Genomic DNA, 26,855 nt, shown 5'->3' with positions numbered 1-26,855 from the left:
TACACAAAGTCAGAAAAACAGGATTTGTGCATGTGTGTCCGTGTTTGAAATCATCCGTAAATCTGCAGTGCCGGAACACCCATAAGACGCACGCGCTGGTTGGAGTGATGCGAGGTTCCCAGGGATAACAGCGAGGGGAGGTGCTACATGGGATGTCTAAGTGGAACTGGAAAGTGAAGTGTGTGGGCCAAGAGTACGGGAGGGGGTTTAACAGCGGGATCAGAGGGTGGAAGACACGGTGGTGGAGAGCGGTGCCCAAAGTGGTGCGGCAGAGCAGAAAACTGAGCGGGGGGCGGGGGGTGGTTGGCACGATGCTCAGCTGCGACGAGACACGGGATCAACAAACACCAGCCCGCTCTTCGCGATTTATGCCTGAGAAAGCAAACAAGCCGAGTTTAATGACCACCCAGTTTTTGATGGATGAGGGCTGTGAATGTTTGCACACGGATATGAAGCGCAGGAACACCAGTCTGCAAGGTCTCGGAAAGCATAATTTCCCCAACGTGTGCAGGAGCTGCGAAGCCACAGGCGTATACGTGCCGCTAACGGAACGCTTCTACCAGTACGCTACATATCGCAGGCTTTCCACCGTTACCGCAGATGAGATGCGTAATTACATCATATGCACAGATGATTCAGAGAAATACTCAACATTGCCTACAGGCATGTCGTACAAGTCAAGTGCGGACATGGAGAAATTAATTTGGTTTTTATGGCACCCTCTAGTGGAAAATGTATGAAATCAAAATTAAAATGACAAACGGAACAAAGGTTCCTCATGTTATAGATACTCAAGTTAAGAACATCTTCATTGCATTCTTCACTTGTCGGTTTTCAACAGTTTCTCGTGGACGAAACGGCACCGGCATTCTCAGTAAAGAGCACTCCGAGTAGGAAAGCGGGACCAGATTAATTCGACATCAGTTCCCAAAGCACCTGTCTGGTGTACCTGAATCCGGTGATCAAGAAAAGGATGACGAATGGTGAACGTGTTAATGAAAAACGATGAAAAACGATTTTGAGAAGACAAATATTCTTCATTTGAGATTACTGGTAAAGCAGAAAACCAACGTAAATATGATGTTTAACTTGATTCATTTGTTAAAATCCTAGAGATTATTACAGCTATATCAAATTTTTGAAGAACCTACCTCGTGAATAAAGCAAGATACATCTTTATAACATTTCTTCTGACTGTGTAGGTGAAGCAAAGTGAAAGTGACCAGAGGCAAACAAATGCCGCATATGTTGTTTCAAGTTAATAAAAGACAACCCAAGTCCTGCAATGGATTGGCATTTTGTTCGGTGTTCTCCGCCTCAAACCCTATTTTACCAGGATACCCCCTAGAACAGTGACGCTGCATAAGATGAGCAGCCAAAAACCGTATGAATAAAAATGAAAATCTGAAATATTAAATATAAAAAAAGTCTTATGGCAAACTTAATAAGAGTGCCACCTTATGCTTTTACAGAACCCAACAAAGGCTTCAGTTGAAAGACAAGATCTGTATTACTAGGTTGTTTCTTCCGATGACACATATAAAGACCATACATGAGTTTTGCTGGCTCTGGTCTGGCACTGACACCGAAGCCCTCCTACACCCCTCGTCTTCCCCACGGCAGCCAGGACATGCCCACCTCTGTCGCTGCCACTCGCATACTGCAGGGGCTTGCTCTTGTCTATGCTGTTGAAGCTCTGACTCCGGCGATTGAGGTTAGACGCACCCTGGACCTTGCTGGTGGTCCCGCTGCCTGCAGCGGATGCCCTGGACGGTCCTGGTAGCCTGGAACACATAAACACACGCTGCATGTGACACAGCAGGTGATACATATAGCCACGTAGATCTGCTAAACAAGACGGCAATTTTTAGAATACAGTCGTAAAAAGCCTAGTCACACTGAGGCGGGAGGGAAGAGGATGCTGGGTGGGGCCACACACAGCCCAACGTGAGGGGCCAAATTGACTAACGTGGATGTTTACTTGAGACGGCAGAGGAGAGAGTCATGCGTCTCGCAAGCAGCGCACTGATATCATTAGGCCATTAGAGACTGTGATGCAGTGAGGGAGCATAAGTCGAGAGCTCAAGAGGGAAGGAAGGCGCCTGGCAAGGTAAAACCGGCCTCCCCGCAACGTCCACAAAGTCCCACTGATACACGGACGCTCCGGGCGAACGTCGGTCGGCTGGCGCTCGAATGCCAAGCGAGGCTTTAAAATACCAGCTGACGTTTACGTCAAACCACTTTCCCATGACACTCGGTCCGTATGTTTGGAATACGAGCCGATAATTTTAAAATAAAATAAAATTAAAAAAAAAATGTTTTAATTGCAATTATAAACTGTCACCTGTACTTCTGTGTTGAGCCATTAGTTGGCAGTAAAACACAACCAAAGAGAGTAACAGTGTGAGAGCAGATCGATTCAACTCACTTTTTACAGCTTGCGTCTGGTGCATGTCAGTAATACATAAGATGAACACTACTCATGTTTTTCTTGGGTAATTCAGTCAACAATGGCCATAAAAAAAGGGATCTGTGGATGCAAAGCTTTAAAAAGCTGGAAATCTTAGACCATTTCTTATAAGTATATCCAAAACTTTCACAGACTCCTCCCCGTCAATAAATTCAGGCCTTAAGATGTTCACAAATCTTGCTCAGACCCAGAATTTGAATAAATCAAGGGACGTCTGTATTATGAAGTTTTCTCTGATTATAATGCAGTGGTTGGATTTATGAAGAAATCGGGTTATAAAGAGACTTTGGGCGCCAGTCTATGTGGAAACCAATTTTGAATAGTAACAGTACTTGTTTCAAACGTCGATATGACTAACAGCACACATCTCTAACTCTAGAAGAGCACAGATGCTCCACAGAAGGTACTGATCAAATACTTATCGTTTCCCTTCATTTTCCACTCTAGATGGATGATGCATGAGTCTTTCACTTTGTTTCTTTAGCTGAAAACATCTTGCTAGAGAGCTAACAGCAACCTAGCAATTACCTGTGCTACTCCACACCCTCTCTTATCAGTCTGAGATGCAAAGAAGCACCAAAGATGGTCCCTGCATCCTCCTACAATCCCACACACCCCCCTCCCCCAGTTAGGCACAGCCCCATGAACAGCCAAGGATCTCAGCTGTACAACACTGTTACCTTCAGTGACATTTTTACTATTTGCTCAGTATTAGCTTCACTTTAGACTTTACTTCATACATGGTGACACAGCGAGTAGCGCTGCTGTCTCACAGCACCTAGGTGGTGCGAGAGGACATGGGTTCGATCCCCAGTACATCAGTCTGTGTGGAGTTTGCATGTTCTCTGCGTGGGTCTCCTCCGGGTGCTCTGGTTTCCCCCCACAGTCCAAAGACATGCTGTTGAGGTTTACCCATAGTGTGTGAGTGACAGAGAGAGTGTGTGTTCCACTGATGTATGGATGAGTGACCCAGTGTAAGTAGTGTATCTAGCAGTGTAAGTCTTCGGGTGCTCTGGTTTCCTCCCACACTCCAAAGACATGCTGTTCAGGTTCACACAGAGAGAGTGTGCTCCGGTAATGCATGGATGAGTGACCCATTGTAAGTAGTGTATCTAGCAGTGTAAGTCACCACGGTGAATAAGATGTGTGGGCAGATAACGCCACATAGAGTTCGTTGGAAGTCGCTTTGGAGAAAAGCATCTGCTAAATAAATGTAATGTAAATATTTATTACTTTGTTACTCTTACATTAAATGTACCTGAACAAGCAACGACCATGTCAAATTCCTTTTACATGCAAATTTATTAGGCCAGTGAAGTCTTAGCTCAATTTCTGAGCTAAACTGACATTTATTCAATTCCATGTGAGCAAAAATATTACTTATGCTATATTATATAATGTTTGTCTTTTTCATATGTAACTTGAAATATATCTTGGCTGTGTGGTTCCCCTTTTGTCAAACCCTTCAATGATTCTAATGGACTATTTGCTGCATGCTGAGAACTAGATGAATTTGGAAGGAGACATGGGTTTCTCTGTATTTCTTCCTTTTTCAAAGCCGTTAACCTCTCGGGTTTTGGAAATATCAGTTTAAAGCAGCCAGAAACCAGCACAACCCTGAAGCATACATGTTTTTTCCAATGAGATGAAGAATTTACTACATGCCTAGAGAGGCCCAGGGCTGCAGACGGAGGCAACTGGAGGTGGTGCCGCTGCAACGCGGAGCAACACTTGGTATGAAACACAGTCGGCAGAAGAGCAGGATAAAAAAAAGCTTGTGTAACACGAGTCAAACAGGAACATTTAACATTCCCGTTCCAAAAAAAAAAAAGGCAATCTCGAGTTCTAGAACAGTGATGGCTGGTAACGAGAAAAGGCCTCCAGGTCGCTGCAGAGTTTTCACTCCCGCTTCACATTCATCACACTGAAATCTGTGCTTCCACAGAATGACCACTTCTGTACTTGGTTTATTTACGGCTTCAGTTTAAGACACACTGGCACATCTGTAAATGCCATTTACAGATAACTTTCCTTCCCCCAAAAGACAAATTATGAACGCAAAGCATTCTTTTAAGATACGTGGGGAGATGCACTAAACAGCAGCTCTATAAAGAGATTCAGCTTTTCTGGAAGACTGGGAGGGAAGTAGGCTGTTTTAGAATATATATATATATATTTAAAAAAAAAAAAAATGGTGGCGCTGATCCAATCAGGAGGCCTCGAATGACGGATTCCTTCAAACATATTTGCCGGTAGAGGCTGATAAAACCAGAGCAGACTTTATAAAGCCCCTGCGCACCGTGTGCGTGTATGTGCTTGTGTGTGTGTGTGTATGTATTTATTCTGAGGGTTCATGGGGTGTGTACCTCACCAGACGGCTCAGCCATATGTTCAGCGCATTTGGCACAGGTGAGGGCACCATGTGCCACAAATGTGACGAGCCCTTCGGTGCTATCCTCAAAAACAAGGCTAATTTCTGGACAGGTCATCGAGCATCTGTCATAAGGCTGGAGTTATTATAATTATAAATGTGTACCTGAATCAATTACCAGTAGGAGCTGAGAGCCAACTATGTGCCCAACACTGCCATCTGGTGTAAAATTTCTACAAGTACTAAAAAGGTCTTGCACCCAAGTACTAAATTTGATTTCGGCAGCAACCCAATTCTTTAGGCTAAGAAGCAATAATTAAATTACAAGTGTCTTATGGCTCTAGTGAAGTAAGCTTCAAAAGAGCCTCAAAACAATGCAAAGCATTAGCTATTTGTTTCTTTGGCCTCAGTGTATCTCTCAACCACAGACTGGAAAATTCAAACAAGAATATTGCTAATCCTGTCAAGTTTTTAACACAACACATATTTCAGATGATTATAACCCTTCTGGTAACAACGCCGACTGCACGCTACAATGCTAAATGAGACAACGTAAAATATAAAATGCGCCATTCAATTTCTAAGCTCTTCCACTGGACAAACAGAATGAACACATACTGCAAAACGTGGTTTAAATCCCCTACGATTAGTAAATCAAGGAGTCATTCAGGAGCGAATCAGTAAGGGCTGTAAAAACCTACATACCTTCTTATTTCATTCGACAGGCGGCAACCACAGCTGAGCGACACCGACCTCCGAAGACCCGTTTACTGCCGGACTCATCATCGTAATAAATTGTTTTCAAAGGCCACCAGCCTTACAAAAACTGTTTTCTCTGCTGGCTAAAGTGTAAAAAATGACTGTATAACTATTACAGATAAAAAAAAGGGGTCCACAACAGAGGACAGATTTCTTCGGTTGCTAGGATGCCCTCCAGGGGGTGTTACTTTCCCAAGTCTCTTCAACAGAGATCACCTTCAGAACCAAACACTTGGGTGCCAGTAAGCCTCCCCAGCAGTGTTGACATCAGTGTGAATACTGGTGGAGAGACACCCAATGGTCCCCAATGCTTTCTCAAAGTCCGTGCTGTGAAAAAACCTCCGCATAACCCGACATTAGCTACCAGGCTCTGGCATGAGTAAGCCATCAAGATCACACCATCACTACAGACCTCTGAAGAACAACACTCATCTTCCACCACTCAAAACCACAAAAGTATTATTTTAAGATGAGGAGACAGACAATCTAGCAGAAAAACCAACACGCAGCAGATCCGCATGGAAAATGCTGACACATCCAAAGCTGGGCACCTCAATCCTGGTCCTGGACACCAGTTACAAACTAGGTTCTTAATCCACCACCCCAACTTATTTACCAAACACCTTGACTCTGATTCTCTACGAAGACACGCTGGATGTCGCTGGGAAGCCACCAGAACAAGGACTGCAGGTGCTTGATCTTTAGGAGAACTCAGCACCTCAGCGAGTAGCACATGACATCACAGACATACCTCGTGTTCTTCTTCTGCCCTGTTCCTGCTGCACCGTGGGCCGCTGGAGCTGCGTACCTCGTGGCCAGACTGGGGCAGAGCGGGAGAGAGGGGGCACAGCGCTAGGTTAGCAGCTTTATTGCGTCTTGGAGAGGCAGGAATGCAAAAAGGGAAACTTTTATTCTCAAGGCAAAGGGGTATGACTGAAAAAGAGTTTTGCGTCAGTACGCTCAAAAAGCATTGGGTCATGTGCAACATACGTGCCCCCCTCACCCCCCCCAAAGTCACACGAGGCTCCACTTTTAGAAAGGAAACTACAGACTATATGAATAGAAAATAGATGTCTCCATATGGGAGGAACTGCCACCAGCACAGTGGTTCAGACAGTCAAAGGTACCCAAGAATGTGTTTACAGGGTAATTTGTCCTAAGAAGGATCACCTGATTTGATAAACTGAGAGCATTACACAGCATTTTTTTTTTCACCACGGTATTCTTGTGTTTAACTATATTCTTGCATATTATACAGTACTTAAGACAAATTGTCATGTACATTTTCTTCAATGCCCGGTCTCTGTATGCGGTAACTGTACCCTTTATACCACACACACACACACACACACACACACACACACACACACAGTGCTCTTTTTTTGCACCATTATATTAACTTCTTTCAGTGTCTTCTGTTGCTGCTTTATGGATAGAGCAAAAATAGAACAAACACAAAAGTTCTGACTTCAATATAGGCAGCAGGTGGTGTAGTGTTTGGTGCTGTTGCCTTGCACTTGAATGATCAAGGTTCAAATCCCACCTCCCCGTCATACCCTTGATCAAGGTACCGGTACCCTGAATTGAACTCTGCAGTGACATGACCATCAGATGTACCCCAAAGCACAGAAACTAGCACTTTGGTCATGGTTTAGGAGGCATCATTAAGGTTCCCTCCCACTGACAGTCTAGCCATGTGTGCACAGTGCTGTGGGACGGGAGGAACTGGGAAAATGGTGCTCCCCAGTGCATCTCATCTCACCAACATCTGGACCGGCTGTAGAGTGAACAAAGAAAGCAGCTAACAATATGCTGAATGAAATAGGTAGGACTATCAAAGAGAAGCCATGGAACACTGGATAATTCTGCATCCACCTCAAAATCTTCTTATAAATAGTAATAAAAATATTCATGAGGAGTTCCATAAAGGGATGAATGCCACTGTGCCTGAAAAGTCATGGGTTAGACAGTGACTCAAGGCTGAGCTGACGGAGCACAGAACTTTTTATAGTTACATGTACTGCATAGGGCCATATAAAGACAGACGCCCAAGGTAGCCTCGCCTGAGCTGCCAAAACCTCAGTAAGTGACAGCAACTGGATCAAGGGGCAACAAACTCCATGCAAGAGCAAAACTGGGTAATGTTGGCAGTCTCGTACACTGACAATGGATTGTACCACTCTTTCGGTCATAAAGTGTATGTACTTGGGTAGTTGGTTTGGAGGTTTGTTCTACGTTTATTGATTTCTCCAAAGTCATGTACTCTCAGCAAAAAGGGCACAGACAGATGTAGAGACATGTATGAATAAGACTCGAAGTACATTCAGACTACTTAACCTCAGAGTTTAAAGCAGTGTACTTTAAATGGGTAGCTGCAAACACAATTAGCACAGAGTACAAAATCTGTAAAATATACAGCATTAAATTACATGAGCAGCAGCATACGCTGTTCTGTTCCTACACCTACACCTTCTGTTCTTGTGTATTTGCATAATCAGGGACTTTGCTTTGCAGGAGACCATGCTGACCGTGGAGCCACAAGGTGCGTGCGGTCGGCTGCTGGAATGCGGCGCTCTGGATGAATTCAGGGCGGTGTATGTAACAGGGACCCTCAGGGCACTCCATCCTCAACTGCTCCTTCAGTTCCCAGATTCTCAACAACCGCGATTCCCAAACCTGTGGCTGCGAGTGGAATGAGGGATATGGGATAGTCTCATAGTGGTGACCCGGTACACGAGAGGACCAAAATCAAAAGCACAAACACTTATGGTTCTCTCTCCAGTGTGGTGCAATTAGCTCCTTCTTGCGGTCAGAATTACTGAAACCCTTTCTAGAATCAGGAGTCTTGAAACATGCTTTTCAGACCCACTTCTCTCCTACCTGCTGCATAAAGTTTATCTACATTACCGGTCCAAATATCTCCTCATCAAGTCATTATTGAGCTATTCATAAAGTAACATAATATTGCAAAAGGGTGGTGCTCGATTAATTGACTACTCTGAATTGTGTCTGCATCTCTGACTACCGGTGAAATGAACTTGTTTACCTTGACCTGTAGGTTGCTCTGGGAAAAAAAACATGCCGGCTAGATAAATACATTTAAGGGGATTACTTTACCGGGACAAAATGAAGGAGTATCGAAACAGTAATTAAAATGGAATAGTTGTGGATAATATATCATCCATATAAGTTCAATGTAGTAACGTTTAAGTCTGCTCACATCCAATACTTCTACGTCAAGAAAACCAGAAAGTTTCTTGTTGAACAGCAGCATATTTCAGTGTGATATTATTATAATTTGCAGGGGTGGGGTGGTGCAGTGGGTTTGGCTGGGTCCTGCTCTCTAGCGGGTCTGGGATTCGAGTCCCGCTTAGGGTGTCTTGTGATGGACTGGCGTTCCCGTTCTGGGTGTCCCCCCTCCCCCTCCAGCCTTACACCCTGTATTGCCGGGTTAGGCTCCGGCTCACCGCGACCCCGCTTGGGACAAGCGGCTTCAGCCTGTGTGTGTGTGTGTGTGTGTGTGTGTGTGTGTGTGTGTGTGTGTGTGTGTGTGTGTGTGTGTGTGTGCACGTCTTACAATAATTTTAGCAAACTTAGAGAAGGTGACCCACAAAATGAAACTATACCATCGTTGCCAGTGAGAAAATATTTGTGTAATAGACTTGTTGTTCCATTTGGAGTTTGAAAACTGTAAAAATCATTACGCATTAATTCAGTATAAACACAGGTATACCCTGGTACGTGTACTCCCAGTTTACAGAATTTCAGCATATCATCCCAAGGAAAGTTGTACCCATATTTGCTGCATAGACCAGCTGCTTTACATAATTACATAATTTTCCCCGGTGTTTATAGCAGACTTTTCCCCGATGATATAGAAGATATACTTTTCAATAATGTACAGCTACTACTTAATTTTGCACTCTTTTTCAAGTTCTTCTAGTTGAAAAATGTTTTCCTTTTTTTTTTTTTTAAATTCTTTTGTTCATGCACCTTTCTACAGTTAAGAGGGGTCTCAAAACACGTTTCAGGCTTACTTGTCCCCTGATCTCATAAGTGCTCGATAAACGTGTACGTTTGTTGTTTGATCATTTTTAGTAACAATTTGTTTAATAATGGAAAAGACTATGTGCAGCTACTCGTGTAATATATATTGGTTTATATTATCGTATGTGACAAATTGACTGTACTCTAGAATAACATGCCTGCATCCAAACCTCCTTTTCTGTTGATTTAATTCACTTTTGTAATGTTCTCCAAGATGTACGTCGCTTTGGAAAAAACGTACCGTATGTATCTTTCGTGTCTACGTGGACAGTGTACAGTAGTTGAGTAAAAAATGTTTGCCCTAATCTTGTCTTTGTTAATTTCCTTCTTGATCATGTTTAGCATCTTCTCATCCTAATGTTTTGATTACTATTTCCTGAAACTGCTGTTAAGTGTCTGGAGGATGTTTGTGGAAATATTTGAACATGTCCGTAAAGGCCAGGAACACAATTGTTTTTCCTCCATTTAAAATAATGGGAAAGGAGCTCCCGGTTTAGACTCTTGCTATACGGACTCTTTTCAGGAACAAATTAGATCCGTATAACGGCAGATACCCGCACATAATTAAACAAAACAACTCAAAATCACTAGTCGGTAACACATTACATGCAGCAGTGTTTGCCAGGCAAGGAGACAAGTGTATTCAGGGTCTCCATCAAAGCAAGTCTTCAACAACTGCTCTACACCGAGTCTATGACACATCGCCATCGAATCTTCACAGAGAAAACACCATGCGGTCAACACTGGCAGGATGAGTGAGTTCTCCCAGAACACCACACTTGGTAGTGTTGTAGAGGAGCTCCAATAGTCATTGTCTCTTTGGTTGACAGGAAAGGGTGTGAGACAGAATTCCCAGTACCAGCCGTCCGATGTGGGGACACACACACACACACACACACACACACACACACACACACACACACACACACACACACACAGGCCTCTGGTGTGAAAATAAGGGACTCGGTAACTAAGTGAGCAAGGACACAGAGGAAATGAGGAAGCTAGACATCTGTCCAAGGCTGTACAGCACAGCACCCACCTGACAAAGCTCCCCGTCTCACTCAGACCAGTCAACATTGAGCCAGAAGAACATTCGCTCATCACACGTTTACCTCTCCTTTTACAGGTCACCGATCTAACTCTAGAACGGAGTGACGTCGAGAAAACCCAACCGCTTTGACACATCCTAGCTAGATACTAAAATTAACATGGTAAGGCATAGCTCTCCATATATCACAGGAGAGCTATGACCAATGTACAATAACTGCTGAAACTGAAACTTTGAGTTCTCAGTTCCTCATTGGGCCTTTGGTACCCACTGCAAGAGAAAAACACACACACACACACACACACACACACTTTATGTAGAAGAGTTTCTGTGCTTCCTGTCTACCAAATATTCATTTGGCTACCACTTTTCTCAAAATCAGCTTGCAATGCTAAGCAGCTTACAGCGATTTATCATTTATAATGATGGGTAATTTTTACTGCATCGAATCAGGGGAAGTACATTGCTAAAGGGTATTAAAGCCACAATCACAGGCCAAGAAGCACTGCACATTAAAGCTCAGTAAATGGATCCCCATTTTCATTAAAACCGTTTGGATGTTGCTTTGGTTAGGAATTAACTTCAAATCACGTTTTCACATATCCTTATTCATAACAATAATGCTGTGTTGCGTAAGAATTCTAATTACACCCATGCTTGCTAACAGATTTCAAATGAACCTTTACAATTACAAAAATATCAATATTCTTTATGGAAATTAATTAAACATTACTGAGCATTGCATATACTAAAGATGCCAACTTCTCAGCCAAGTTATTTATACATATATATTAAAAAAAAAAAACTACAAAAATATAGATTGGTCATTATAACCCCCCAAAAAACCATCTACAGGAAGAATGGCATCACTGCTGAGCAAAAAATTCTTTGGTCTGGCTCTGCTACTTGATCTCTCTACTTAACCTCAAACTTCTGTTTCTCACACCCGATCATCTCCAATTCCAGATGTGTGTGGTGTGCTCCACCCACAGGGGCTGGTTCTCCTGAATAACTAGCTCCCAACAGACCTAAGGGGATACATGACTGGGGTCCCATCCCATTACACATTGTGGGTCAGAGAGGACACACCAATAGCCAAACTTTATGACACAGTATTAACAGCCTGTCATTCATCTCCAGACACCGCAGCCCTATTTATCACACCTGAGTGAGAAGTGGTCCTTCCATGCATGAAAAAAGATGGATATGGTGCGATCACAGGTGGAAGGCAAAGACAAGATGTTGGGGTTGGGCTCCAGGGTTTTGACTTTTACAATAAAACACTGAGGAAGGTTTGCAGACTTGCAGCGGATCCTTGGACAGATACCACGAGATGCATGTTGGACACTAGATCTCATGAGAAGCCCCATTAGAATTAATTTTTTCCTTTAGCAAACACTTTTCTCGAAAGTGCAGTAACACAGGGTCAGAAACAGGTGAGTGCTGAGGCCCTTCTTGAATGGAGAAGGGATTCAGAAGTTATTAGCGAAAAAGGGAACTCAGTACACCGCATGAGAGACGAAACTGAGAACCTGCAGACTTTCCATTCTGGGCCCCTAATGAGCACACCTGAAAGTGTGCATGAATCTTAACAGCTTTGGCAAAACTACCACAAAACTTAAATATGTACTGCAATATTGACTGATGATAAAGGTCTCGAGATCAGCGTGGAGCAGAAGGACTCTGGGTACTGACAGAAGAAGTGTAAAAATGATCAGAAGGCTGCAAACTCAAATCCATGGAAATAAGTTTCATTTTAGCCTATAGTTTGTTCTGTGATTATCAACTGCTATATAACCATTTCAACTTGTAAAATGTATTTATATATAAAAAAAAAATCCTTGGTATCAGGTATTCATATTTATCCTGAGCATAGTGATAAAGCCTGACAAGAATTTTAAAACAGGGTGGAAACATCTGGATGGACACATCGCACTATTTTTTTTACCAAGAAAAATCTACAGTTTGTTCCCATTTGATTGGCAATACAAGAATCTGTGTTTCTCAAATACACAATGAAGTTTAATGAAGAGTACAAGATGACAATATGCTTTATTCTAGCATTCCTTAAGCAGTAGATGAAAGTGCTGAGATCCTACTTCAGTGCAACATCTCCTCTACTCTATGAAAATCCATTAATCTTCCCCTCTTCAGTAACTGGCTTGAGTACATACATTTATTCATTTAGGTGATGCTTTTCTCCAAAGCAACTTACAATGTTACAGTTTTTTACCCATTTATACAGCTGGGTAATTCTACTGGAGCAATTTAGGATAAGTACCTTGCTCAAGGGTACTACAGCCAGAGGCAAGGCTCAAACCTGCAACCTTTGGATCTAAAGGCAGTTGTTTTAACCACTACACTACCAGCTGTCTGGGTGTGAGGACCTGTAACAACCCCTGCTTCACCAATATATGAGAAGCAACATGAACGAGAGAATAACCACCATCTCTAACAAGAGTAACTGACCAAGGTGTACATGGCGAACTTGAACAATGATCACAGACGCATTCCTGACACAGACAGACCGGAGAGAATATTACACATCCCAGCATTCTGGGTCATGTCATGTCTCTTCAAATAGCTGAAAGAGTACACACAATACCCAGATTTACCCCTTGGATGCCACTGTCTGTAATGGACGGGATGCACAGAGGAGCATGGGGCAGTCAGCCACTATGACCGATTCCACAGGCAAGTCTTGCCAAAACCAGCACCAGGCCTCGGGGGAACCAGACCGTTTTCTGTTTCTCCAAAGCAGTATCATGGCTACCAGGACCAACGAAAGCATTGTGGCTGAGGGGTTGAGGGCCCTGTACTGTGTCGCTCCAAGGCGAACACACTGTCGTCCCACGAGCTGGCAGTAAATGCACACCCCATCACGCAGGGCTTGATGGGGCAGCGCACACAGCCTGGAGGGCTTTGCTCCAACACAATGCCCGACGTCCCGACCGCAACTACACAGCCAACAGCATCACCTTGAAAAACATCGACACACAAGTGCTGACTGTCAACGGCATATTAACTAGGCTGTAAAACGTGCCGGAACTCAGGCATCACACTGAAGATAGACTCTACAAAGACAGGACGCACAAAAAGATTTTTCAGCCGCAAATGTGCCACGTTCAAATGAATACCGATCACCTCGGTCTGTTGCTAAACCGAAACGGCAACGGTCAACAAAAACGTTAAATCAAGGTTGACAGGGAGCGCCTGGCAGCATGGGGATAATCTGTTTTCATTTAGCAACTTTTAACAAGCCAGAGGGGCCCTTCTCAGGCTGAAGGATTCTGAAAGATCTGACACAAACCCAAATGCCAAGCGAGCGTGCGCACGGTACCTAGAGGTGTCCGACTTGGCCGCCGTGTGGATCTTCCTGCTGGGAAGCCGGTTTCTCTTCTGGCAGGGCGTGGAGCCTGGCTGGGGGGCACGCCACAGACGGAGGTCAACTTGCTCACCACGGGACATGGCGCATTACAGTGGGTGGGCTGTGCTATTCCTATGCCCCTGGACCCTCACGGTCCCCTGCGACAGGCCACTGGTAGGCGGGCCCATCTCCCCCAGGGCTTAGGCTGAAGTCCAGCAGGTGCAGACTATAGAAAGGCTGGCCCCGAAACCATAACCATGACAGGGCCAGTGGGTGGGTGGGGGGGAGTCCAAGAAGGGAGGGGCCGCCTTTATAAAAAGGCGCTTGCTTCATTCTCAAGAAGCCCAGAACGAATGATGCCTTCATGTGTGGGAAGGCAGGGTGTGGACACACGAGTTGAGAGGAGCCAATGGAATTCCATGCCCCTCGCTTGTTAAAAATGCATCACGACTCGGGGGGCCGGGTCACGCCAGCACAATCGCTCATTGGCTGCCTCCAAAGGACCCCTCGGACTTTTTGTTGTTTTTTTTAGTCCTGCAGGCTGGAGACAGAATGTAATAAATGTTTCAGGGTCCATGTCTGAGGTCAGAGACTGTGATGACAGGGAGCAGCAAGGCGCCTGAAAGCAAATTTGTTCAGAGATCGAAACATGTCCAGAAGCTACCAGTGACTGTGGGGACTCGGCATTGGTAGTCTAGTGTGGACACGACCACGGCGTGCCAGGAATGCTGGTCTGGCATCGGGTTGTCCTTGCGAATGTCGAGGTGCCAGCAGCACCTGTCACTGCCCCGCTCTCTGGGTGGGGCTGGATTCCCAGGAGCCCAGGGAGGAACGGAGGCAGCTGTGGCCCTACTCCCCCACCCTCCTCAAACCCCCAGAAACAGAACCACATGTATCATAGGTTCCAGACCAGGTCAGGCCAGGAGCAGGAGCATAGATCTCAAATCACAGGAATTCCTCCTATGGTTAGCATTTCTGGACCCTTTTAGCACAGCCTGCCCTCTCCACTGGCTTCTGTTGTGTATGCACATGTATTTATTTGCACTTAATCATTTAGTGGGTGCTTTTCTCCAGAGCAACTGGCAATGTTAAACTATTTACAATATTTTGTCCCATTGTACAGCTAGGTAATTTTTTTGCTAGAATAGGTACCTTAATCAAGGGCATTACGGCCGGAGGTGAGATTTAAACCTGGGTCCTTCAAGTGCAAGGCGGCAACACTAAGCACTACATAACTTGCTGATGCTGTGTTAGCTGAACAATGATCAGAACTGTTCCACTGATGTTTTTTTTTTTTTTTTGAAGTTTACCTCTGACATTTCAAGTACAGGTGGTCCCCAGTTTACGATGGGGTTACATTCCGCGAAACCCATCAGAAGTCGAAAATGCATTTAATACGCCTAATACACACCTCTGCGCGACAGACTGGGAGATGCGGATCACTGTTGTTGTCCAGCATTGCACCGCATATTGCTTGCCCAGGAAGAAGAAGATGAAGAAAGAAAAATCAAAATTCGAAGTACGGTTTCTACTGACCGTCTATCACCAGCTCACCATTGTAAAGTCAAAAAAATCGTAAATCGAACCATCGTAAATCGGGGACCACCTGTATTGGAAAAGAACACTGGTACATTTTCAGTATTCAAAAGTCACATAACTTTGGGCATTTTTTAAGACCAAAAAAAAAAAAAAAAAAAAGGGGGTATTCCCCAACTAATATGAAAAAAGGTCCTGAGCAAATGTATTTTGTTTAATGACATTTAAATTCCTTTAATGAACAACTAAGTGCAGGAGAATTAATGTCAAGATCAGTTCAAACCAAAACTAGCATGTGCAGGGGGTCCCTACATTTGAACCCCTGATCTGTGACACAAGTTTCAGTAATCACTGAATCCTAGCACATGGAATGCGTTCGGGATACATGTAAAGACGTAAATCTGAGTGTGGGTATGGGGAGGGTAGAATTACCTGGACTGCATGTCCTGTGTCTTGTGGGGGCTTGTTGGCCCGGTGGCTTGATGTGTAACCTGCTGCTGGAGCTCCACGAGGGACTGAAAATACTGCTGCTGGTGCTGCTGCTGCTGCTTGTAGCGGGACAGGCTGAAGAACAGCCCCAAGATGGTCTTCAGATTGCCATTTCTGATCTCTGCCAAGGGGAAAGACCATGAACACCAGAATTCAACACAATCAATTATGAACACGCTGCCTGTAGCTATCTTGCAAATGACCCACCATTAACAGAGCTCAGCACGTGCCCATTTACATTTACACTTTTTCCCTCCAAAATGACTTACAGTGTTTAGCTACTTATGAATTTATCCATTTACAGAGCTAGGTAATTTTTACTGGAGCAATTCAAGAGTATCTCAGTAGGAGGTGAGATCTGAACCTTCAAGCAGAAGCCAACCACTACACTCCTTGCTAGCCTTTACAGTTCTTTTCCCTACAATTATCATCAGTCACAAGGTCTAGAGTACAGATAGAGAGACACACAGACAGACAGGCATAGAAGAGCATACAACACCGATACGTTTGAAGAGATCAGAAGAACTACATGGCACATTCACAGTACCATCAAACCAAATAGTGCCAGTGACTTTTTTCTTTCCACAGCCTCATCTAATGCAGGAACAGAACGACAAAGTAAGCAACTTTCAGGCTAAGAAAAGGTTCCCAATAAAGTTCTTTCTCAGACCCACTAAAATGGTCCTGTGAGAAATATACTCAATGTCACAGGCTTTCCCATAACCTACAGAGCTTTGAAAAATTGCACCTCTGAAGCTGACGCAGCAGACGCAAACGCAAGTGCCACTTTGCTGCAAACAATCCCTTCACAACTCAAGCCATTTCTCACACACACTCACTGGGGATGAACACGCAACCTAATTTTTCTCATAAGGAACTGAAAGCCATCACCACCCACCTCCACTAATCCACTCCCATCTCCCCTGCTACCACAACATAAAGTAGTTAAATATGAATTCACAGTATTAATAGTCACCAGGGTTAGCACTACCACCTTACACTGGAGCCGGGTTCGATTCCTATCTCCTGCTGTAGCATTCTCGATCAAAGTACTTACCACCCTGAACTGCTCAGTGAAAACTGCCCAGCTGTATAAATGTGTAATCCAGCATACGCGGCTTAATATTATCAGTCGCTTCGGAGAAAACCGCAGGAAAACAAATGCACATGTACACATAAGCTGATGCTTTCATCAAAAACAACTTCCAACTTCCCCCTTTAATACCACAGGTGTAATACAGCAGGGAACCATGCAGTATTTGCATCACAACTAGCCCTTAAAATATATGAACACGTATACAAGTCTCCATGCTATCCCGAGATATACGTTTAAATTGACAAAGTATACCAGCAAGTGCGTTCTAGTATTACATTTACTCATTTAGCTGACGCATTTCTCCAAAGCGACTTACAATGTTAAGGTCACAATTATTAGAAGCTTACAGTTATTTAGTCATTTATACAGCTGGGTAATTTTACTGGAAAAACTTAGGGTAAGTACCTTGCTCAAGAGTTCTACAGCCAGAGGTGGGTACTGAACCTGCAACCTTTGGGTCCAAAGGCAGCAGCACCAACCACTATGCTATTGACTGTCCTAAACTTGCATTTACGTCTACGGATTACGTATTTACATTTGTTCTAAATAGTATTTACATACAGTACGTATCTGGCAAGTCAAATTATTTGGCAACCCGACATGCAGCCATTAAGGCTGTTGGCTTGCGTTCTGAAGATCTTGGGTTCTAATCCAACTCCAGCTGTGGTTCCCTTGATCAAGGCACTTACCCTGAATGGTTCCAGTACAAATGGGTAAGTTCCTAATCCCCTTTGGTACAGCACACTAGACCAAGGACTCCACTAAAAGATGTATGATAATTTAAAAATTAAGCATCCTTTAGGGGTTAGTGAGTATTTAACTTAAGCCTTTCTTTTTTGTACTTTTATCACTTTTTTGTAGGTCTTTTTTGCAAGGTGACACTGAAAAGTTGAAAAAAAGCGGGCAAGACACCCAGTGACAGTTCGGTAGCCTCGGTTGATCTTTTGCATGTCGCTACCGTCTGACATCTGCACCACTGTCAAAAGTCTGACCTCACAGAACCCAAACAAACTGCAAAAAAAGGAGGGAAAAAGGCAGACATTCAGAAGACTCCCTTGTTACAACAAGTTAATGTAGCTCTGCATTTTCACATCCTCTTCCCCATGTAAGAGTTTTCATTGGTAGAAGCCCAGAGCAAGGAGGCTAATGAGCAAAGCGCACCAGAGCTCAACATGGGGCCGCACCCGCGCAATTTCACTTCCCTAGTGGCAAATTGGCAGCATCAATCTGTGCCACTTGCATGCTCTCATTTACGAAGTTTGGTTTCAGTTTTATTCTTTTATTCTACTGCAACACACAGCATGAAAAATAATGTTACAGTCATTAAGGATTTAAATAAATATGCACAGCAAAGTCAAGACTGAGGACTAGAAATAAGAGTTGAATAATCAAGTCTTTCCTCTAAGTACTCCTCCCATTTTTTAGAGAACTTGGCAAAGTTAGTTTTTTTTTTTTAGAAATTACTAGAAAGAAATTTTCCCTGGGAAACAAAGTCTTGACACTTTTTTCTACTACACCGTAAAAAGTAGTACAACTGCGGCCTTAAAGCGGCTCATAAGGACCACAATAAAATCCCCTCCATAGTGGGAGTCACAGACACCTCCGGAAGTAGTCATCCTTAGTAACGCCATAGTCATTATATATAGATATTTCCCTACGTTTTTTTGGGGCTCCAATCCAGCCAGACGGCTGCCAGGTTAAACTGGAGCGTGTTGTAACTGACACTAATCCAAGCGAGTGGCAATGAATGAACTCCTGCCTGGCGGAAACCCAAAGGCCCAAATGAGAAGATACTTCTGTCCGGCAGTTTTGCAAACACTTCTTTACATGTCTTAAAGACACAGGATGAGATCAATCTAACAGTGCAAAAGTTTTCTTAGACATCTTTAATTATACTGAAGGAAACTGAACAAGGCTATAGCAGCACATATACAACGGCAGAGAGCGAGACACTGGAAGTATATAAATATCACATTTGGACAGTAGTGTAAGAGTGAATTAATTAATGAACGGAAACAAATAGAAAAGGTATTACAGCAGAGTAACGATATTACAGACGGTTCAATACCACTCAGCAGTCAGTACTGTCACAGTAAGAGGATTCACTATACAGCCAGCTAGAATGATAGATAGATAGATAGATAGATAGATAGATAGATAGATAGATAGACAACTTTATTAATCCCATAAGAAATGGCATGATAATACAGGAATGCACACACAGCAACGTAACTACAGAATCTATAGGTGTATAGGGCGTCTACCACCCAACACACAAGACAAATGCAAAATGGCATTAACCTGTGGTAGCTGTGCATCCTCTCAATATTCCAGCACTGACAGCAATGACATGATGCAACACTAGCGCAAACCAAAGGCCCCAGAACTAAGGTTCAGTAGCGGCTCCACGTTTGCAGCTGTGCCGAAGCAGGACTACCGGCTGTCTTGACACCCGCAGTGACGTGCAGACACACCTGAGAGACGAGCGAAGTCTTGGCTTACCTTCAGCGGAAAGGCCCTGTATGTTCACTCCTCTGGCCTGGAGGAAACTGAGGCAGGCGTCCACATTCTCAATCTGCGGGAGAGGAGAGGGGGCAAACGTCAGAGTGTGAGAAAAGGCGGCGAACGGCATGGACCCGTGAATAACCCGCATTCATGGTGCACGGCGGCACGCGGCGACGTTTCGCCGGGATGATTGGTGCTAATTACGGCTGTGCCCATAAAGCGGCCATTGTCCATTTGGGGGTGGGGGCTGGGGGCGAGACCCTAGGCGACCTCTGCACGGGGCGGTTCGCGGCTCTGTGGCCGCTCAACCCACCTACGCGACCTCAAACCCGGACGCAACCGACAAAATGAGGGGGAAGGGGGCCAGCTGAAAGGCCCCGAGTTACACAATGAGACGTTTTGGGCCCTGTGGGGAATGACGAGAGAAGCTGCCACCCGCTTCATTTGCATATTAAGCACTTCTGCTTGACACTAAAGAGGTCTTTCATGCTGCGGCCGCAGCAGGGTACTGTACCCTACTGTAATGCAGCTCGCTGTGGGCGGTCATGCACCCCTATCCTCCCAACGCCAGCACTAAAACCAGTGGAGCTCCACATGCCTTCTGACAGATTGGCAGTATTTCCATTCTTGTCTTACTCATTCCCTCTTAGAGAAGATTGTTATTGTCATTCCTCTACCGTAACAACCGGCTGACTTGCAGCAGCCTTCTGTGTGCGGTAGACTTTCGGCCATGTGACGCACCCAGAAAGCACCCTGTTTTGCACGCGTTTGCTGTGCTTGAAAAGGTCATTTCTAACATCACTCCGAGCCTGTGCAACAGCTATGAATTCTTAGACACATTCTGCGTGGGGGGGGGCACAATTTACACTATGAACTGACACACAGACAGATGCATCTCAACGGACTGCCGTACCGAGTCCAACCAAAACTGAGTCCGGAGTGCTGCTGGAGGTCAGAGGGACGGCGTATTTACACTGCTTATACCAACAGGATATGGGCCAGAGCAAAGAGGGGAACCCATGGGATGGGGCTCCAGCTCAGGGTCTGTGAAAAAACAACATGGGAGCTGCTACTGTGGGAGCCTGAGCTCCTTAACATGCTGTCTCGGGGTGTGGGAGCGCACGCGAAAATGACCGCCCAGGTTCCGTCTGGGACCCCCACACATAGGAGAAAACAGACCGTGCAACTCTGCTGACTCTCACACAGCAGCAGGACACACAATTTCTATTTGATGTTCAGAAAATGCACGCAATATGTCCCACAAAGCAGAAGTCAAGACACCAAAAGAGTATCGTAACATTGATGCAATATACAAACGCACCAGGTTCTCCTTTACACAAACATTTTCCCATTTATTTTCAACTGCATTTTCTCCACCTTTTAGAAATCTTTGGTGCCGAACAAACGCCACCTGCATTTATGGGTACAACTATTAGCTGGCAGTAAAATGCAACACAGGTGGGATTTTGGGACAGGTTAATTCAGCTTGCTTCTGTAGAGTTTGCAGCTCATATCTGGTGTATGTGAGTGTTCAATGAAGGGTTGATTCAAAGGGGATTGAAAAGAGTCTTACAGTAAATTTTTAAAACTCAACATAGCTTTGATTTTAAAACCAGCCTGAATAAACAAGGAAAACTGTACTTAGCTTTTATCAATTGCATCTTGGAGGTTTGATTGACCAAAAAGCAAGTTTGAACAGACTTCCGCTCCCAACTCCAAGTTTAAAAACCCAGCGTACACATACAAAAAGGAATGCTGATTTGAGTGTAATGTACATCATTCTCTTGGACCCTTTTAATTATCACAATTATAATCTTTTCGCCCATTATTTAGCGCAATGATTTCCAGTGATGTTGTAGCAGGTGTGAAATTGAAACAGGCATCTGTTACTGATGTTGAAATGTGAGTTAATACATGGCCCTGTAACCGTATCAAACAAGCAACAAACAAACAGCTTCTATGTATGGAAACCAGATTGGAAACCACTCTGGGCATAAGGCCTACTGTATACTTGTGTTCCCAAGTTTTTGATTTCTGCTATTAAAACACATTACACCAAGGGTTGGAATATCAGGGTTTATGCATGAAGTATGCAACATGTAATAATTTTTAAACTGATTTCTTTTTATCCAAAATGCATCATTTTGTGACTTCAGCAGCTGTATTTTTTAGCGGAGAAAATCAAGCAGAGAAACTTAAATGTGAAGCAGGAGCTGAACTGTTGGAAGTGTGTCCTTAAGCACCTTGCCACCCATTCAGAACCACAAAAACGTACAGAAGACTATTAAAGAAGTGAATGACGCGCCATCACTTAATAGCCATATGAGAAACAAGTGTCATTTGCCTAAACTGTTATTTAGACTTTGTATAAAACCACGATTACATCAACAGTCATGAAAATTACTGAAAAACCGTATGAGCCGAATTATTTCATTATAGCCAGTTATAGGACTGTAGCACTTTTAATCAGTCCCAACTTTGGTAAAGTGGTTTCAGTTTCTACAGTGTGGGTTAAATGGTTTTGACAAAATTCAAATTAGTCATTAGTAAAATGTAGATTACAGTAGGAAGGGCATTTTCCACATCTGATAAACATAATTAAAAGTAATTTGTAAAGACAAAACGAGCGGCTGGTGGTGTAGTGGATAGAACTGCTGTCTTTGGACCCAAAGGTCACAGGTTCAAGTTACCTCCGGCTAGAATACCCTCGAGCAAGATACTTACCCAAAAATTGCTGCGGTAAAAATTACCCAGCTGAATAAATATGAAAATAATTCTAAGTAGCTTAATACTGAGTCGAAGGAAAAATATGATAAAGGAAATCTGGTTTATTCAAAAGGTGGAAAATAACTTTGATCTTAAGCCACTAACATGCAAAACTTTTTAAACATTTAGAAGACAATAAAAGAAAACCAAAGAATTTCTTTGATTATAAGACTTGAGCAAATAAACTCCATTCAACAACAAACCTAGATTATCCCATACACAACTAGAGTTTCCATTATAAGGTGTAGATTACTATTCGATGTATTTTAGAAATACATGGAGAAAAATGAAGTACTTGACTTCTGGAGTGCATTTTATTAAAATGGACAAAGTTAAAAATTGAAGTTAAAATGCACTGGAAGTCAAACCTATCAAATTCTGCATGAGGAGGCATCTGATGAGGTCCACAACACCGCTCAACACTGCTTTGTCCAATATTTCCACTGCACAGTGCAGTATCAGTGTGATGCTTGCAGGGTGCTTTGGTTTACTCCAAACACTCCGTGGCAAACTGCCTGTGGCAGCACTGGTGGAGGACCACATCGTCAAAATCACCAGTGCACAATTATAACACAGCTGGTAAACATCATTCATTTAACCCCTGTATGTAACTCTGTGCTGTATGAGTGGACAGAGACCCACACCCACCATTTATGTTTACATTTATTCATTTAACTGAGACCATTTGCCAGACTCACATACACTGTTCAGCTACTTACACTAATTTTACCCATTTATACAGTATTTTCACTCAAGCAACTTAGGGTAAGGACCTTTCACAGGAGTACTTACAGCAGCAGGTTGAATTCGAACCCGGGTCTTTCAAGTAAAAGTCAGCAGCTCCGGCCACTCCGCCAGCTGCTGCCCCCTTTTCAACACCTACTGTGCTCAGTTTTCACCCAAAATTTCAGCTCTTCTTTCTCTGCCTACACCATATTCACCCTTCATTTTATGATTATCCCTCATGAATATTCCTCCTTTTAGGTTCCACAATAATAAAGGCACTTCTTTTGATTCACCTCATCCTGTGTCCAAGTTTGTCATCTGGCCATTCAAGAACCAGACTTACCGCATACCATCAGCCTGCCCAGGATGCCGTGCAAAGTGGCACCCAAATGAGGAGGGTGAACGGCGAGCAGATGCAAGTGCTCTGACTGCTCATAAATTTTTGTGGCCATTCAAGTCTAATTAGTAACCAAATTATTTATATTTCAGCTATGCATCTTTAGAAGATGCTTTATTGCAGAAACAAGCTTTAATAGTTCCTTTCCAGCCTCAGTCAGCCACAGCAGATCTTTGAAGTCCAAACGCTGACGGCTTGACAGTGGGCTTCTACATTCAAACCAGGAACAGCTGAGCTTGGCCAAAGGTCCCAGTGCAGCACGGACTCACGTGTGCATTGTGATCCGGACCCAGTGATCAACTGCCTGAACCCAAAGCAATTCCCCAAACACAAGAGCTACGTTATGAGCTCCACCTTGTCAATAGGGACATGTTTGACTAGGCTACTATATTATGTCTACTAATCTCAACTGATATCAAAAGTGTGCTTCAACGTGAAGCACAGAACCAGAAAACATGCATGTGTAAGTAAGTTAATAAATAAGGAAGGTTGAGCTTGGATGCAGCCATGTGGCTACATTTGAGCAAAAAAACCTTGGGGGTGACTGCTGATGATAGCAGCTGGTAATAATACAATAACTGAAAATATGCACACATAATTAAAGTTTATTATTAGTGGTCTAACAGTGCTGCCAAAAGCACTAATATTTGTTGTTAACTTTCCAAATTAAGCCTTCTACGTTTGTGCTTGAGGACAGTTACAACAAGCTGAGAAAATCATACAAAGGACTTTGCCAGTTATACACTGCTAGTTTATTTTACTATATTAAAGTGACAGTTGACTCTCTGTGCACGTGTACCTCAATTCTAATGTCAATTTAGCCACAAAACATTCCAATGCTGAAATGTCCTTGAATTGTACCTTTGACAAATGTATTTGGGAGATGCAATGAGGGCTGTAGTTATTTGTTCTAAGGGGAAATGACAAATGAAGCGTGCACATTTCTGTGGTTAAAGAAACTATACAAAGACACACAACTCCGAGGGTGTCATGCTGGACTCCTTTCATTTTGTTTGTTGTGGTAAAGAACTCAATTATAATCTGCCTTTGTATTTATTTGGTTGACACTTCTCAAAAACGATGTACAATATTAAGCCACTTACAATGATTTACCCATTTATACAGCTTAGTAATTTTCAATGCATCAGTTCAGGGTATTTACCTTGATCAAGGGTACTACAGTAAGAGGTGGGATTCAAACCTCTTTCATTCCAATGAAAGCAGCAGCTCTAATCATGGGTACCGACAGCCAGCTCCAGAGTGGCTCCAAAGTGATGGTTCAGGATGGGGCTGACATGAGTCATTGCTCCATCTAAGATCATTCAGGAGAGCAAGTAAAAGTTCACAAATCTTCTCCAGAGGGCTCACATGAGCCATTAATACCAACTTTTACTGTCCCCGAGGCTGTTACCATCACCCGGTAATGGCCAAAACACAGTCTCTGCCATTGATGGATGTATTGACGACACCCCTTAAGTCTCAACACCTGGGTGTTGGGTGAATAGGAGGAAGCCCAAGTCAAACTCTTTCAGGGAGGAAAGAGAATGAGAAAAACAACACGCAGCTCAGAGGGTTCGAGAAGGAACGGCGAAGTACTCAACTACACATATTTATAGAATGCAAAGTAGACATTCCCAAACTTGAGTCCTCCTCAGGGGGTGGAATCACACTCAAGGTTACAGTACCCTACAGAGCCTTTCCTCAACAGGAAACATTCTTTCAAAGGGCCTTTACAAGCAGGAAATGTGTAGGAAGAGCCATGCCTGGAATGAACACTGAGCTTTTCCTCTCTGCTTGTAATACCGTGGTAAATTCATATACATCAAAGTGTGCCTACCACCAGCCAGCCTCCACAAAGATGTGTCGCGAGTCATGTGGTTCAAGGCTGAAGGGAGTAGCGGGTTCGGACTAGATTCAGTTGAGAGATGGAGTCCAGACTAATGACCACATGGTTTTGAAATAATCAAAGGAGAGACATGTACGTCCTCAAGAGGGACAGACTCAACCTTTGCTAAGAGGACATGTAGACATGACTTAGTTCTAAATGCAAAATAAAACTTTTTACCTCCATTTTTATTTTATCATTTCCCTCCATTTTATTTCACCTAAATCAACAGTTTTCAGTGAAGCAACACAGTTGTCAAGCGACATACACCTTGCTTCCTCCCACCTGGCAATGATCTCCTAAGCCACTGTTGTACCCGTTATGTTTTACCACAGATGCTACAATTTATTAACAAACTGCTACAATCAGAGGCTTCACACTTAGCAGCTTGGCTGATATTGATTTGCTGTGCAGCCCATTATGGCGGATGGGATACGGAGCGTTGTCCACGTATCAGCCAATCTGCCATGCAAGTCGACCACAGATGTTCCCCACATGATGCCGTGTCCTGGGTATAGTTCCAGACTAACACACCAAAAACTCAGGTTGGAGCTCTGCAAAGTCCAGCACATACAAACCCCTGTGATTTCTATGAAGTAGCCTGCAGTTCACTGGCCTCATGTTTCACTAACCAAGATGCAAACGAAGCAGATAAGCATTTTGCTGAATTTTTGTTCTGAATGTTCACACAGTTTAGCTCTCATAAAGAACTTCACAGGAAACTTTAATAAGGAAATTTGTTAACACTTCCATCCACCGATCAAAAACTGCTTCATTGATGTAGTGTCATGATGTGGGAACCTTGAATACATTTACATGTATTCATTTAGCCGACGCTTTTCTCCAAAGCGACGTACATGTCAGTGGAAATACAGTGTGTGCATCACATTAGCAGAAAGAGAGACATAGATATGCACATGTGATTCTTAAGTGCAGTTTGTTTCTTTCCACCATATGCACAGATATTCATCACACGAGTTGCTGCATGAAACCATATCCACAATTCCTGATCACCTTCCTAGTAATTTTGTTTTTTTTGGCAGGGGACACGCTGGATATCAGTATATTGGACTAACAATTTCAAATACACAATCAGCAAAAATTGTTTAAAGGGATGGGGAAAAAAAATCTCCCCACCTTCCACTCATTACTGCTGACTGATTCATAATTATATGTCAGTTTCAGGCCATTTTCAGCTTTATTAACTATAGTCAACAAAAGCTTAATCCCTTATTATATTTAGATGGTCAAACACTCCTGTACTCTTCCTACTTGATATCAGTGCATTTTACTAACAGCTACACACAGAAACCCAAGAGGCTATTGCTTTCCAACAGATAGACATTTCACATAATAGAACTGTGAATAATATGACATTTAAATTAAATGA

The 26,855-nt window shown here is 43.4% G+C and overlaps 1 protein-coding gene across 1 annotated transcript in view; it reads right to left on the bottom strand.

Annotated features, from left to right (window-relative positions):
• Positions 1-26,855, bottom strand: part of nav3 (neuron navigator 3) — a 156,331-nt gene that overhangs the window by 83,388 nt on the left and 46,088 nt on the right. Inside the window, exons 4-7 of the mRNA XM_029248669.1 lie at positions 19,689-19,761; positions 16,034-16,211; positions 6,352-6,420; positions 1,639-1,784 (exon numbers count right to left, since the gene is read on the bottom strand). Of these exons, the coding sequence (XP_029104502.1) occupies positions 1,639-1,784; positions 6,352-6,420; positions 16,034-16,211; positions 19,689-19,761 (466 nt within the window). The remainder of the gene's footprint in view (positions 1-1,638; positions 1,785-6,351; positions 6,421-16,033; positions 16,212-19,688; positions 19,762-26,855) is intronic.

The sequence above is a fragment of the Scleropages formosus genome, chromosome 24 (genome assembly GCF_900964775.1).
Source record: "Scleropages formosus chromosome 24, fSclFor1.1, whole genome shotgun sequence".
NCBI lineage: Eukaryota > Metazoa > Chordata > Actinopteri > Osteoglossiformes > Osteoglossidae > Scleropages > Scleropages formosus.
This window is presented reverse-complemented; position numbering and strand designations above follow the sequence as displayed.